This window comes from Abramis brama (genome assembly GCF_963993115.1).
Source record: "Abramis brama genome assembly, chromosome: 13".
NCBI lineage: Eukaryota > Metazoa > Chordata > Actinopteri > Cypriniformes > Leuciscidae > Abramis > Abramis brama.
The window spans coordinates 18,768,168-18,783,328 of NC_139975.1; the positions used below are offsets into that span (position 1 = coordinate 18,768,168).

Sequence of the window (15,161 nt, forward strand, 5' to 3'; positions counted from 1 at the left end):
CTCCATGGTGTCTACTATCGGTATAAAATATGATTAATGAAGGTGGTTAAGCCTTTTATTCAGGTTTATTATCAGGTAATGTACAGAAGCAGCAGCTGAAGTCCTAATGTAAGGTTGATGATGTTGATATTACTTTTTCATTTTTTTCCCCATGAAAGCTCAATCTAAATCCGATCTAAATGATGTTCTGTGCCAACAAATTGATAATTAAATTTAGCTGTGTAAATGTAGTCATGATGTCGAAATAATCTGAGTTTTGTTTCAATTTGTGGGAACCTCGGCACTCCTTGCATAACTATGGCAAAACTGTAGCCAGATAGCTTGATTTATTTGGCTTTAAGCTTGTTGAATGTTTTGCTGCACCACTATTGGAAAGCACAGAGCTGGCACAGTGAGTGCTGCCCACAACATTCATAACATTTCAGAGACACAGGGATCATAATTGGACATGTTTCTATACACTTTTTGACATGTTTACTTTTTTTCTGTGTCAAAAAAGTGTGAGACTTTCTTATTGTGCAATAAGGCCCACTCATTTGGTGCAAATTCGGCTGTCAATGTTTTAAACTTCTCATCTTGATAATTGTTTTATACAATATTAACTGTATAATTGAAATCTTTAATGTAATTTTTTTATAATTCATATTTTTAAGTGGTTTTAAAATCCATATATAAAATGATCAATTTAAATGTTTGGCACAATTTTTTGTAAAACTGCTTTGAAACAATGTATTATGAAGAGCGTTATACATTTGAAATTGGAATTGTGACCCCGGTATTGATCCTTATGACTGATTTTGTTGATTTTAGGAGTTGACAAACTCAGATGTGCCGGATGAGAGCTCTTTGGGTCTCTAAAAACATGCCCTTTTGCTCAACTTCGCATCAGTTTATGAGCTGAGTGCAGTGAGTGGGTGTTGTATGGTTAATACAGCCTTTATAAAGCCCCTTACACTACTTCAAGTCTCTAAAACTGAGCAGTTATTTTAAGCGCTCAGTCCTTTTCTTTTCCCCCCATCAGTGCTCTTAGTTAGGTCCCTTTTCAGTGTAGCAACAGTCTTGTTCCTGTTTGGCCGCTCAGACGAAGCATCCTTGCATGTTCGAGTATGCAAATTAGTATGCAAAGTCAGTAGTAGACAATTTGTTTTGCCATTTGTTTTGCCATTTGTTTGTGGTTGTGGGCTGGTCACATGCAGCGTCTCGTCAGCGCCGGGCCATGAGATCTCATCTGACATCCACTTTCAGGAGTATTTAGAAGCTCATTGTTCACTTCAGTCATTCACACTCGACTTGAGTCTGTTCGTCTTCTCTCAGTCTGTCACTGTCACTTTGATGCCCTGTCGTCTTGCCCTATATTCATCTGCTTTTCTCGTGTTGTTGTTGTGTAATACAGGGAATCTGGTTCATATAGGTTTCTGGAAGGGTGTAGCCTGGGCATTGATGGGTGATCAAGGACTGTGTCTTTCTACATAGGTGCTGAGCCCATTTGAAATGCAAAGTAAAAATAAGAATAATAAGAATGTTGAATGTGCTCAATAAGAATGAGGAAGTGCATTGTATGGAAATACCCTGTTCGGTGAACCAAATTCTTGCCTTGTCACCATCAGTAGGACACCAAATTAGACTCTTTTTTTATTTTATTGTTTACACTGCTTACAAAAAGTATTCACAAGTCCTCCAGGGCCGTCTGACAAGAGTCCTCCACAGAGGGATGTTATGTGTTATGCATTTGACTTCACACCAAAAAGTGAAGCGTTTAGCCAAAAAGCTCAATTGTGGTCTCATCAGACCATAGAAACTTCTTCTAGCTGGTTTCAGATGTCCCACGTGTCTTCTGGCACATTGTAGGGGAGATGTCATATGACATGTCACTGGTGGAGTGTCTGCACAGCAGTTTTCTCTCCAATCTGAAATTTGTAAATCGTTGGTCTCTTGGTTTCTTCACTTTTCAAGGACGGCCTGCTTTCGGTAGATTTACAGCTGTGCTGTACTCTTTCCATTACTTAATTATTAATTTAACTCAGAGGGTGTCCAAACTGCGGCACGCCGCCTGTTCCGATGTGGCCTGAAGGATGTTTTAAAAATAGAACAGAATTTGGCCCATTATTGTGAAATTATATGAAATTCTGAACACATGGGATAATCTGTCTCATACAGCCAAATCACAACTCTTTCCTCCACTATACTAAATCACGGAAGAGACCCGCTATATACAGATGACAAATGTGTTTGATAAAACTGTGTGTTCTCACTCACTTTCCTGACAAGCGTAACGGGGACACTGCAAGCAGAGAGAATGTATATCTCATTTCTGCTCGCCTTCAGCAGAAATGGACTCCTGCGGTCTTTAGAACATTTGGAGTACATTCATGGCAGATAGATGCAAGTGCCAATATGTGCTGACGCTTGGAAAACAAAACTAAAGGCTTAAAATCCAAAATATAAAAGTGAGGTGGGCAACACTATGCATTTTGCCGCCTTCTCCTGCATTGACGTTACCAAGCAACACGGGTAAACAGCCGAACCGAGCTCCAGCATACGGACCTCGGTTCGGACCCAGATAATATAATGTGAACACAATCCATTGCGAGTAGGGGGAGGGGGAGCAATTGAACTCCTGTTCAGACCAGGCAATCGAACTAATTGTGAAAAGCACCCTTACTTGTACTACTGTTCAAAAGTTTGGGTTCATTAAGAATTTTAGAATGTTTTTGAAAGAAGTCTTGCTCAAGTTATACTCACCAAGGCTGCATTTATTTAATCAGAAATACAGTAAACTTAGTAATGGATGGTTGCTTACTGACCCCTAGTCTAGTAGAGCCCACCTCCTTACTCCTCCAGTGTTAATATGTGTATTTTTTTTTTAATTAGGCTATTTGCCAGACAAAAATCAACCATAAATCCAGTCACTTGGAAAAGTAATAGAACAGCCACACAGTTTGAGGTATCATTTATGTCTGTAATATTTGCTGGAGTTTAATACTTCAAATGCCTATGCATTAGCAGTCGTAATAGTGATGCTTGCCTTAGCAAGCACTGCTAATTATAAATCTAACATGCCTTCCTACCAAACACTGAGAGAAATAGATATGATTTACAGCAATCAATTGTTAATTCAGCTTTTATTGCATGCACAGCAGTGTGGTGGATAGAGGTCACGCTATCACTCTTTCATCTTTCAATCCACTCTTTATTTACTGCTGAGAGAAACAACGCGAGGTGCAACAGCTTAGGGTTCAGGTAGTGTATTTATAAGTGATATATCATAGACCATTTCCCATCCCATTGCTCAACAGCGACGCAATCAATCATTTGCTGAGAGAGTTACTCCATCACAAGCTGACTCTGTGTTTTTCTGCAACTTTAAAACGTTTCATCAGAATATTCATTACAGTTCCAGGTGCCTGGGCGGCAGGAGCGGCTTGGCAATTTTGTCAGGAAGCCTCATTTATTTTACCTGAAAATAAAATATAAAGCCTTAAAAGCAAAAATAGGCATGGGAATCATTAGCCATGACTGTGCAATCTGTGGTTTGTCCATTTATCAAAGGTAGCTATTTAAAAAAAAACACCAGCACAGGATGTTCTGGTAAATTTAGTGTGACAGTGGTTAAATGTGGGCATATCAGACAAATCTTTTAACACGTTCTCATGCTTTAAACAATTTCATGTAAGTTAGCTGTTAAATGTTAAGAATTGGTTACTTTAAACACTTTTTTTTGTTGTTGTTTAGTCACCTGAATGGTCTCGTCTCCTTTGATTGAAAGGGAAAGTTCATCCAAAAATGAAATTTGTGTCATTATCTATTTACCCTTATGTCTTTCCAAACCCATTTATTGTATTTTTTTCTTTCTTTCTGTTGAACACACAAAATTATTTTTTTTAAATAATCTTTTGCTTGATGTCTTAGAACAGGGGTACCCAGTCCTGTTCCTGGAGATCTACTTCCTGCAGATTTCAGCAACCCTGATCAAACACACACATCTGTAATAATTATCAAGTGTTCCTGAAGATCTTAAAGGGTCCTATTATGCTTTTTCAACTTTAGTTAGTGTATAATGTTGCTGTTTGAGCATAAAAATATATGTGCAAGGTTACAAAGCTCAAAGTCCACTCCAAAGGGATATATTTTATTTAACAGAATCCCCTTTTCAAGAACTACAGTGAACGGCTCATTTGGACTACGACGCTATTTTTCCGGATCTTAGGAAGTCACAATAGTACTTGTTATTTAAATAATCCCTGTGGCCCCACTGATTACGCAAAAAAGGTACGAGGCCTGGTTGAGCTGCATTAGAGAAGACGGTGTTGTTGCTGTGTCAAAGAGACACAATTTCTAAAACTCATTTGTTTGACCTTCCTATAGCTGACGAACTTAGTGGTTAAAACTTATTTTTAACACTGTGTTTCTGAACATTATAACCCCAACATTTATCTGTGCGCTGCAAATTTTATGCTTGTTTTTTGTTGCTTTTGTAAGCTCTTGCTTTTGTAAGACGATTCACTGCTCCTTAAGAAAATTAACCATGGTTTTGTTACCGAATAGTGTTTGTATTACCTTAGTTTTCCAACAAATATCACGATTAAATGGTGGATAACATCGTATCTATAATGTATAAGAAAATTACAAAAAACATACCAATCTGAAATGTCCTGTGAAATCCGTGCTTGCCAAATCTGTGCGTGAAATCCGTTCTGTACGATCCTCTTGTTCGTTAACATTGTCAGGGTCTGAATCAGGCTCGAATTGGTTTGAAATTGACGCCATCTTCAATATTTACACTAGAGAGGAACTCACAGTTATGGAGGGGTGGGACATTTCCCGAACACACGCTAAGTGCTGCCAATCACAACACACTGAGCCAGCTAACCAATCACAGCACATTTCATATTTCGGAAGGAGGGGCTTCATCGAAATCGCCGTGTTCAAGCCAGACTGAGGGGAGAGGTAATGTAATAATGTACCTACCTTTACAGGAAGGTAGATCTCCAGGAATGGGATTGGGCACCCCTGTCTTAGAATATTACTCATAAAACATGGACCAGTTTTGTATGTTCAAAGGAGAAATAACAACAAATGAGTTTGAAATGACAGGAGGCAGAGTAAATATTGACAGAATTTTCATTTTTTTTGTGGAACTACTCTAAGGTGGAGTATGCATTTGCCCACAGTCATGGCACTCTTCTTCTTTCTTCTGATTTGAGTGTCGGTCTCAAACACGTGGTGAGCTGTCTGCATCTGAGTAAGTGGTCTGCAGCTGTAATGCTGGCACAGACTGAATGCTGCTTTATGTTTCCATTGAATTCACAGCACTCAACTGCTGTGCTTGTGTGTTTATTTGAAACCGTGTAAACATGATGTCTTTAAAGTCTAATTTGATATAGTAATGATACGGTTTACTCAATTCCCCAATGTCGTGTTTATTCAATGGCAGCTGTGTTGGGTCTCAATTGAGCAAGCAGTGTTTGTAATATTGATCCTTCATTCCTTTAGACAGTAGGGGAGAGTGGGGTAAACTGTGCCACATTTCATTGATTTGACCTCTAGTCAAGGAGAAAAGATTGCCTCAGATTCTTTAATGAAATTTTTTGTTGATGAGACCAATGTAATAGTATTTCCTGTATCTGGATGCACAGCTCACTGTTAGTTGAGCCACTGGCACACTTTACCCCACAGCTCAGCTACCATTTTGGAAATAAATGTTTAATTTATTAAAATTAATTATTTACATTTGCTTGTTTGTGTGTGTGTGTGAGAGAGAGTGTGTGTATATGTACATATGGCATACTTATTTTAGTTTTGTCAACCCATATATTAAACTTGGTTTGATTTAAAACTCATTTTATTTTTCTCATAAAAAGGTTTTTCATTTTTCTAATGTTCCTCTCACAATCATAGACAGCTGAATATGATATACCTTAATAAAAAAATGTGACAAAAATTGTGTACATTATGCTGGATTAAAGGGATAACACGGTTTACCCACTGACACATTTTACCCCACTCTCCCTTATAGGCTAATGCGTTCTTGGAAGCAAGAGTTTACTAAACTGGTGCACTCAAACTATGCATTTGTTTTGTTTTTTTGCTCAACATTTGTAGTGGCTCTTTGAGGTCTGTCCGAGTTCACACTTCACACCCTGTGGAAAAGATAATTCCATCATTTCTCACTTTCCTTTCTTACATTAGCGCCTCCATTGTTTGGCCTTGAGTAAGCGGTTGTGAAAAGAGTATCACCAGCGTGTAGCATTTCAAAAATGAAACGGGGCCCTATATTCTGACCCTCATTATGTTTAACACTGAACTCCCTTCAAAATCAATGCCAGTTCACTGGCAGTCTTCTTATCTCTCCTGTCCCCTGTTTTTTTTCCTCCTTACACTGTCTTTCTATGTGCACCGTTCGGTTTTTTTTTTGTCTGTGATTTGTATTCTTTTAACTATCTATGTCTGTTTTGTCAATGTTCCAGAATGATGTAGCTGTAGCGTTCTGTCTGTTGTTGAGTAACTAAGATTTATACTGAGGCCTGTCAGTGTTTGCTTGGCGGGTAACCTTGAAATAGCTCTGTAACGTTGATCTTGTGGTTAATGACTCCCAATGAGAGAGACACGAGAGAAGATGAGCAAGATTAGTTTAAAACACAGGTTCACTGACCTGCACTCTTAACCCTGCACAGATATCGATCACTGTCAGAACTGAACTTTTACACTTTTTTTTCCTCTCTATTCAGTTTCCTGAAAACAGTTTTCAGAAAAACTAGTTATTTATTTAGTGTTGTGGTAGGTTTGAGATTAATTTTTTGTTGGTTTCACGAGAACTAGTGGGAGTAATTAATTAATGCCAAATTTACACTGTGAAGACTGTTTAAAGCGTAAACGGTGTAACGCGTGGCATAAATGCTTTTACACAGCAATTTTAATAGTATACTTTTATACTAGGGGCTAAGGTGGGCCAGAGCAGGCATTATTTAGTTTGTCTTTTATGCAGCATTACGTCTTTACACAGAATTTTGAGCAGGCACAGAGAAGCCTTAAATCAGCTGTGTAAAGATGCTTTAAAAGGCCTTGCTGCTTGATTTGTCAGAGACTATGATGAGCCAGTTCATTCAACCGTTGCCTTTGTCTTATTCACATACCATATGTGCTGGTAAAGTGCTACACTATGAATTTTTAAAAAGTTATTGTCATTATTTCCGGGGAAACACATCTCCTTTTGAGTGCAAATGAGGCTCATTATAGAATTGAATAGAAGTGCAGATTCATAATGTCAGCATGTGTCACTGTTTGGTTGGGTGAAATTAATGGTTTTCATGATATTAAAGTTTCTTTCATTGTATGTTATTAGAGGGAATGATGTAAAATACAACAACAACAAAAAAAACCTGACAACATCATTATAATGTGTTGTCTTCACAATAGCCTGGCCAGTTTAGTCTGACTTCTTTTTTTTTTTTTTTTGTACTTTTTTTTTTTTTATGAATTGATTCCTTCAAAGGTTTATTAATCTGTCGCAAACTCAAGTTATCCATGAGTTGCTCGTGAGTGGGATGGTTTTTCAAATCATGAATATATAGAAGTGCAGATTTGTGTCAGCGTTTGTTACATTTGCTTGAATAAAGGCAGTTTAATGCACAATGTATAATGTGTCTTCCCAATAGCCTGACCAGTGTAGTCTGATTCTTTTTAGTGTTTTAGTTGAATAAATATATGAATCTGTCTCAAACTTATAAGTTTTCTGTTTTTCTGCAATATGAAGATCATGAGAGTCATGAAAAGCGAGTCTTGGAGTGTGTTTTTTTTTTTTTTTTTTTTTTTAAATGAATCGAAACTTTAATCGAGTCATGTAGGAACTGGAATCATTATATAGAAACCGTATCTGAACCAGATTTGATACTTTCTAGTAAATGGAGGCTGTGTAATCATGGACTTTTTGTCTTTCAAAGTTCCCTGTCACAGTCCTTCCACATGCTTTCTTTCAGCCTTAGTCTGGCCATGTTTTTATGACGCTATTTCTCTGAAATAGCCTTTTTTTGTGCCATTACCATCAGCAAAATTCCTTCAGGTGCTAAACAACACAGACAGCATGAAAATAATAATCATCATCAGTAGAGTCATTCAAGGTGGATTCCCTCCCAAAGGCCCTTTTCCCCTCTTCCTAACCATTTGCCAGACTGTGGCTGATGTATAACTAATGAAATGAAGAGACCGTATCTGAGCGAGCATCTCCCCTAAAGTGCCTCACTGAATCGTTCACTTTTACGTAGCATTTTGACCTTTCTGTGAAACGCTGAAACGACAGCCCTCACACACAAGCATCGTCACAGCTCTGATAACCTTATAATTCTATTTAGATGTTACACAGGTCTGTGTGCTTTCTTTTCCGAGGCCCTGGGCTGTGTTCCTTTACACCGGGTGGCATTTGGAGGTGGATTCAATCCCCTGAGTTTTGGAACCTGTGCCATTTCCTCTCTCCTCACACCTGCCCCTCCCCTCTCTGTTTAGACCAGCCTGCTTCATCCGGGACCGGCAACGCACCGCATGCCACGCTGATGTGTGAAGAGCCGTCACGCTTCACAAAATCTTACGTAATCCCAGGCTTTTCCTGACCGGAGAGCCAGAATACACACATTGCGCCGCCACGTACGTTTTCAGAAGAAGCCGAATCGAGGGCAGATCCAGTGGGAGACGAGAAGATGATGCAGATGAAAGGAGGAGAAACAGTCGTTGACTGTTTTAAATAGCTGTCTCCTCTGACTCAGAGCACATGTGTGCATGAGAGCGACTTGCATACTGAAGATTTTCATCTAGTTTGCAGTAGACACGCACAAGCCTCTTGTTCCTCGAGGCCCCTGAGTGAGGGACGGGAGTTATCGCTTACCACTGACGCATACTGATGCGCTTTGTTTGAGTTCTCAGGTGATGAATACACTGATGTGAGCGATTCAGGCAGATATGCTAGAGCACAGGATCAGTGTGTTATCTGATACATGCCATTAAGTCCTGTCGCCGAGTTGCTGAAAATGTCCGGACAGGTTGTGACAGCACTTAGCCTGTGGCCTGATGCCGACAATCCCTCTACCTGAGGGGGCAGAGGTGTGGGACAGATGACCCGACCACAACGATGGAGGGGAGCTCTACACACACACACACACACACATATATTCTCAGCCTGTGGCTCTCAATAAACCCTCTAATTCTTTCTCTCAATGCGTTCTGAATTATTCACGGTTATAGCGCTGCTGCTGCTTGCACTGTCCCGGGGAACACTGGGAGGGGGGGGTGAGAAAGAGTGGGCGGTGGGTGTGGTTGTAGTGTGATGCTGAAAGCCTGCTGAGATGTGATGACTGTGTGTGTTGTCTTCATCGAAACCCTCAGAGACAGAAATGGCAGTGTTGGGGTGTGACTAAAAAAACCCGACGAGGACCAATTTTCGCTTTATATGTAGAACTTGAAAGTCTTGATTTTGATTCATTGCAGTGAATTGAGTTCTAAATGGTCTTCTCTCTTTCCATGTTGCTTTGGAAAGTCCAATTCAAGTGAATCTGTTTTTTCGAATGCAAATGAAATCTGTGAATCTAGTCGAAAACGGTTTTCCACTCAGTTATATAAATTAGGGCATATTCTAATTTTATAGCTGCATCTTAATTGAATGATGTCAAAATGTTGATGTCACCCTTATTGAGATTTTTTTATTTATTTAGTTTTTTCGTTTGTTCATTCATTTAAAAAACCCTCATTGTTTTTGTGCCAGAAAGATTAGCCTCAGATTCAATTAAATAACATCATCTGGTAGGTTGTATATTTAAAAAGGTATTCCCATTTAAGTACCTTAAATGCAGTTAGCTACTTTTTTTCTGTAGCTTAGCAGTGTAGAGTTTCCTGGCTGTCCGTCACCGTGTGTGTTTTGTGCCAACGTTTCCTCCGGCAATCCAGTGCTTACACAGCTCTGAGTCAACTTGTTGCCCTTTTCATGCTACAAGAATGTCCCGGGTCACAAACTTGACCATAGAGGAAACACAGACCTGTTTCAATGTTTCCTAGGGAATTTTTCAGTGGACGGTCTCAAACCTCTGCCACACACCACATAATTGGTCCTAAGTAGGCCTACATACTAAACAAAACATGCTATATATTGTATAACACATTTTGATGTTTAGTATAATAGTTTAGTTAAAAATAATGGGATATTACATAAAACTAGTGACGCACCGATGTGAAAATTGTGGCCGATTCCAATAACCGATATTAATATTGCTGTTATGGCCGATACCGATATTTACCGATGTCGATATATCTCTGTATAGAAAACACATTTTTATGATAATCAAATAAAAATCTATTTTCCAAAACACACATGCATTATATTGCATTGCATATAATGTGTGCTGGTCAACTTGTCTAAAATTAAGAAACCCCTAGAAAACAGTATTAAAAAAAAAAACATAGGAACATTGTGTATAGGATAGGCTACTTAATTTATTATTCCAATATCCAAATATGATACTAAAAAATACCACAGGGAAAAGGGCTTCTATTTGTGACGTGCTGTCTTTGCGTTTGAACATTGCACATTTTAAACAGGACACGCATTAACTGAATAAATGTTAGCCAATACAAACATATTTATAGAAAACAGTTGACAATGAATAGACAGGAGTCCAATTATAGCATAATGAATCACTTATTCTAAAAATAATAACAAGACGAATCCGACATATGGGCTGTGTTAACAGTAGGCTAAAACGTCCGTCGTTTAACGAATTTTAAAAACACGGATGGATAATACAAAATGCTTTCTGACATTTTGACAGAAAAAAAACAAGCAAGAACAAAATTTAAACTTAGCCCGTCAATTTTTCATTTTACAATTATCTTCTCTCTCTGTGTGCGTGCGTCCGTGAGAGAGGATCTACTTTTTAATCCATAAGTAACGAACGCTCTAGTTTTCATACAAAATAAATATGTAACATAATTAGGTAGGCTACTTTAGTTATTAACACAATAACGTAACACATGAAGGCTACGTTTCTCAACACTGAGAATGAATAAATAAATGCCTGTTTCTCCACTCGCGCTTATCATAGTAATCCACAAATCACACGTGCTGTCACTTTTGAGAAAAATCTAATTCGAACGGGTATCAAATATCAAGCAATATATTTAAATAGCCTATCTACGAGTCAAAAAACGATCAGTCAAAAATGAAGAGGAAAAAAACATATAAGTCGCACTGGACTGCGTTAACAATGTTACGGATGGCACAGTTCTCCGTTATGGACGTGAGCGCTCTGAAAGTGGCACTAAAAGACTGCTTTAAAACTTTCACAGAGACCTCAAACAGAAAGCACAAAGCCTGTATTTAAATTTAATTTCGTTTTGCATTAATTGTATCTTCATTTTGATCAATGTTTCATCAACCAATTGCCTGGATTTAATAAATATAGTAGAAAATATTTAATCAGGACACGGAGACGACGGTGCGTGAACCTGGAGCGTGTCTCATAAATGAAATAAATAAATGTCTATTTTTAAACAGAACAATTCAAACACACTGTTCTCTGCTTATGTCATCTGTATGAAATGTGTATTTCTCTCAGGCGCGTTCACTACTGCAAAGATCGCGAGTCAGCATCGTCAACTTCATCTTCAACTTCACACGTCAAATATCGGCCTGTTCACATCGGCCATATTTTGACATCGGAACGATACCGATGTGTAAAAAAAATGACCATATCGGCCGATATTATATCGGCGGCCGATATATCGTGCACCACTACATAAAACAATAAATATGTATCTTTAACTGTGTTCTCACACAAACTTCCTGTCAGTATAAGTGATTTCAAATGATAATTTAATAAGTTTGATGGATAGTTTCAAATTGTTTCTGATAACTCATTAGTTTTGTAAGTCTTGTTAGTTTTGTGAGAAAACGCTTATAAGTTTGTTTGCGAGTCGTGACCAAACTATATTGGTCTGCCCTGTTCATTTTATTGTTTTCAGGGCAACTCAAAAGAAAGACATGCTGTCTGTTTATTATCGTTATATTATGTTGCGCTACCCACTCTTTTTGTCTCCATTGTATTCAGCTCAGACTTCAAACTCCCAACTCAGGTAAAAAAAATATGACTTCTTTTGCTGTGATGCTGTAGATTCAGCATCTTCCAATTGTCTCTGCTGAATAGCAGTGCAGGAAAAACTGTGTTCTGTTCATTAACTACTTCTGAATACTCTCCCCAGCTACTCCCTTTCTGTTTTTTACACAACAATACCCAAACACTCCCAGTGCTGTGTAAGAATGACCACATTCTTACAATGCAATAAATGGCTCTGACTGCCATCTTGCTATGTAGTTAGTTAGATAGATAGATAGATAGATAGATAGATAGATAGATAGATAGATAGATAGATAGATAGATCGTGTAATTGCTTTCATATCTAAGAGTGAGATCTTTCAACTGCCATATAACAAACTTGTCCAGTCTCAGGAGCTTGATCACTCTTCCGCTTGTGGATTGACCCACCTGACCTTTGTTATACTTGGCTGCGTTTCTTAGTGAATTTGGAGCTCTGCTCCAAAGCTCGCTCTGCAAAGCTTTGCAGACGTGTTTATTGTAGTTAGGGGTTGTTTTTAATTTTTTTTTATTTTAATCTCAATAATTCTTCTAGTATTTTAATTAGCCCTGCCACAAAAACATATTTTTGCATCAGAAAATAATTGTGACACCATGAAAGCTGCTAATAAATGCAAACACTTTTTTTTGGAAGACTGTGGCATCCGTTGCATGCAGTATAACCACTACAGAATATTACCTTGGCGACATTTTATATTAGAAGATTTCACAGTAACTCTAGCGTCACCATGCTGAGTACCAAAAATATTGACTGTTTTCAAACATGTTACTCTGAACGCGCTTCCTGTTTGACATTGGTCAGAATTTTTCCATTGTTTTCGGCTGATGTCGCTGTGTCAGACTTACCACTTTTAACTGTTCATGTAAATGACCTCTCTCTCTCTTTCTTCCTGTTTCCCCATGTGTCTCTGTAGTGTGGAGGAGATGAGAAGCGAGTGGACAGCAGGACAATCTATGTAGGACGTCGGCCATGTCCGGACACAGAGGCCTTCATCCCCTCCAAATTCTGTGACAACAGGATTGTGTCCTCCAAGGTAACTTCTGGTATTTGTTATATCACACCTTGTCACGAATATAAAAGCATGAGCTGGGATGTACTTAAGCTCGCCACAGTGTAATCAGATTTTACAGGATAACAGCATTAGGGGTTTTGTTCCCTACAAGAGCCTGTTTGTAATTTTCTTTAGCCCGTAATTAGCAAGTGTTGTTTAATGCCATGGCAACTGCAGCGCAGCGTTAACACATAAGAGATGTGTGGTAACAGCAGCATGTTGAGAGTATGGCTGGAGCATGATTCTCTCAAGCCCTGGTGTTCAGCCACCTGTTCCTCCAGGTGTGAAGAGACTGTTGGAACCCCCTACTGAGTGGGACCAGACTACATTCTTTCCATTTTCTCTTTTTTCCCTCTCTATTCTTCCATTACACGCTATTCACAAACTGCAGTAAATCTTACCATCCCCTTCCACCCAATGAAACATCCTAATTTGCCTGTCAGAGCAGTGCTTGAGATCCGGCTGATAAATACATAGTTGCAATTAAAGTTCAAGTGTTCAGGGTGGTTGACTCTGCCCCCCCTCCTTCCTGAATCTCCTCATTCAGTCGATAGATGAGGAGTGTTTTAAGATAGGAAAGGAAGAAACGAGGGAGTAAGAAGTAATAGATTTATCAGACCTGTGGCATTGTGGTGTACGGTGATCAATTTTTCTCTGGCATGGGACTCTAAACACACTTTAATTACCTGCACTGCAATGTTTACACTTTTCTCTATGCATCTGCTTTGCATCTTCCCTCTCTAACTCCCTTGGATCCAGTTTTTCCTTTTAAAAGAGGTCCAGACCTTCCACATCCTCTCGAGTTCACCTCAGCATAACATCTGCTCTGTTAGAAATTATGATGTATTCCCTTTTATCTTATTGCAGGCTCCTCAATCTGCCTTTCCTCACTTTCCTCACTCTTGGCGATCCATTATTTAGCAGTCATGGCTATATTAGGTGGAAATAGCTGTCTACATTCCAGTTATTTTTCTGTCTCTTTCTCTCTGTCTCCCCTTCCACATTATCCAGTTAGTATTTGCATTTATTAGTTGTATTGCTGAGTGGCTTACTGGGTAATTCAAGCAGATATTCACTCTAAATTCTTTTATTTTTACTCTATAAAGTTTTATTTGAAATAAAATGGTTCACAAAAACTAAATATAAAACACTTTCTTTTATATGCTCGTATTAGATTCGGCCTTAAATTTGATGTTAAGTATTAATGAACTAGTGCACTTCTGCTGTTTTGCCAATTTTAAAAAGAAAAGTGGATAAATTGCGAGACACCTTCAAATGGATCAGGTGACAGGTTCCCCTTTCCGGGGTTCCAGGTGATGAGTCGTTAATCCGAATCAATGTAATACCTGCTGGCCCAGAGAGCTGCTGCCCGGTCACACACATCAGAGCGCTCTGGAGCTATTGAAGTCACCTAAGCTCCCTCTCCCAGAAAAGCACAAACACAGGAGCTGATGAATATTGAATGCATTTAATCCTTCCTCCAGCTTTTCATCAGGATGTAGGTTTACAATCACATGGCTGTAAAGGAATAGTTCACATGAAAACAAAAATTCTGTATTATTTTGCAGTGTTCCTGCTGCATTTCCATATAGTGAAAGTGAACGACGACTGGGACTGATAAGCTCAAAAAAACACTATATTAAAAGTCTGAAGCCAAACAATAGCTTTGTGTGAAGATGATTAAATGAAGGCTCAGTTTTCATTTTTTGGGGAAATACAACTTTAAATGATTATAGTAATTGAATAGCTTGTTGGTTTTTAACTTGTTACATTTAATTTTGTTTTTGTTTTCTCACTTCCTCAGTACACCGTGTGGAACTTCCTGCCAAAGAACCTATTCGAGCAGTTTAGAAGAATTGCTAATTTTTACTTCCTCATCATATTCTTGGTGCAGGTAAGTGAGCGCTTTTGATCAGTCATAAGCGTTTGCCATCCCTAGAGAAACATCCTGTGTGTGTGTGTGAGGATACCAGTGTGT

The 15,161-nt window shown here is 38.6% G+C and overlaps 1 protein-coding gene across 3 annotated transcripts in view; it reads left to right on the forward strand.

The window, feature by feature from the left end:
• atp11c (ATPase phospholipid transporting 11C (ATP11C blood group)) overlaps positions 1-15,161 on the forward strand; it is a 62,404-nt gene that overhangs the window by 14,424 nt on the left and 32,819 nt on the right. For all 3 annotated transcript variants that reach the window (XM_084132550.1, XM_084132551.1, XM_084132552.1), the window contains exons 2-3: positions 13,046-13,165; positions 14,988-15,077. In XM_084132550.1, coding sequence (XP_083988676.1) covers positions 13,046-13,165; positions 14,988-15,077 — 210 coding nt within the window. The remainder of the gene's footprint in view (positions 1-13,045; positions 13,166-14,987; positions 15,078-15,161) is intronic.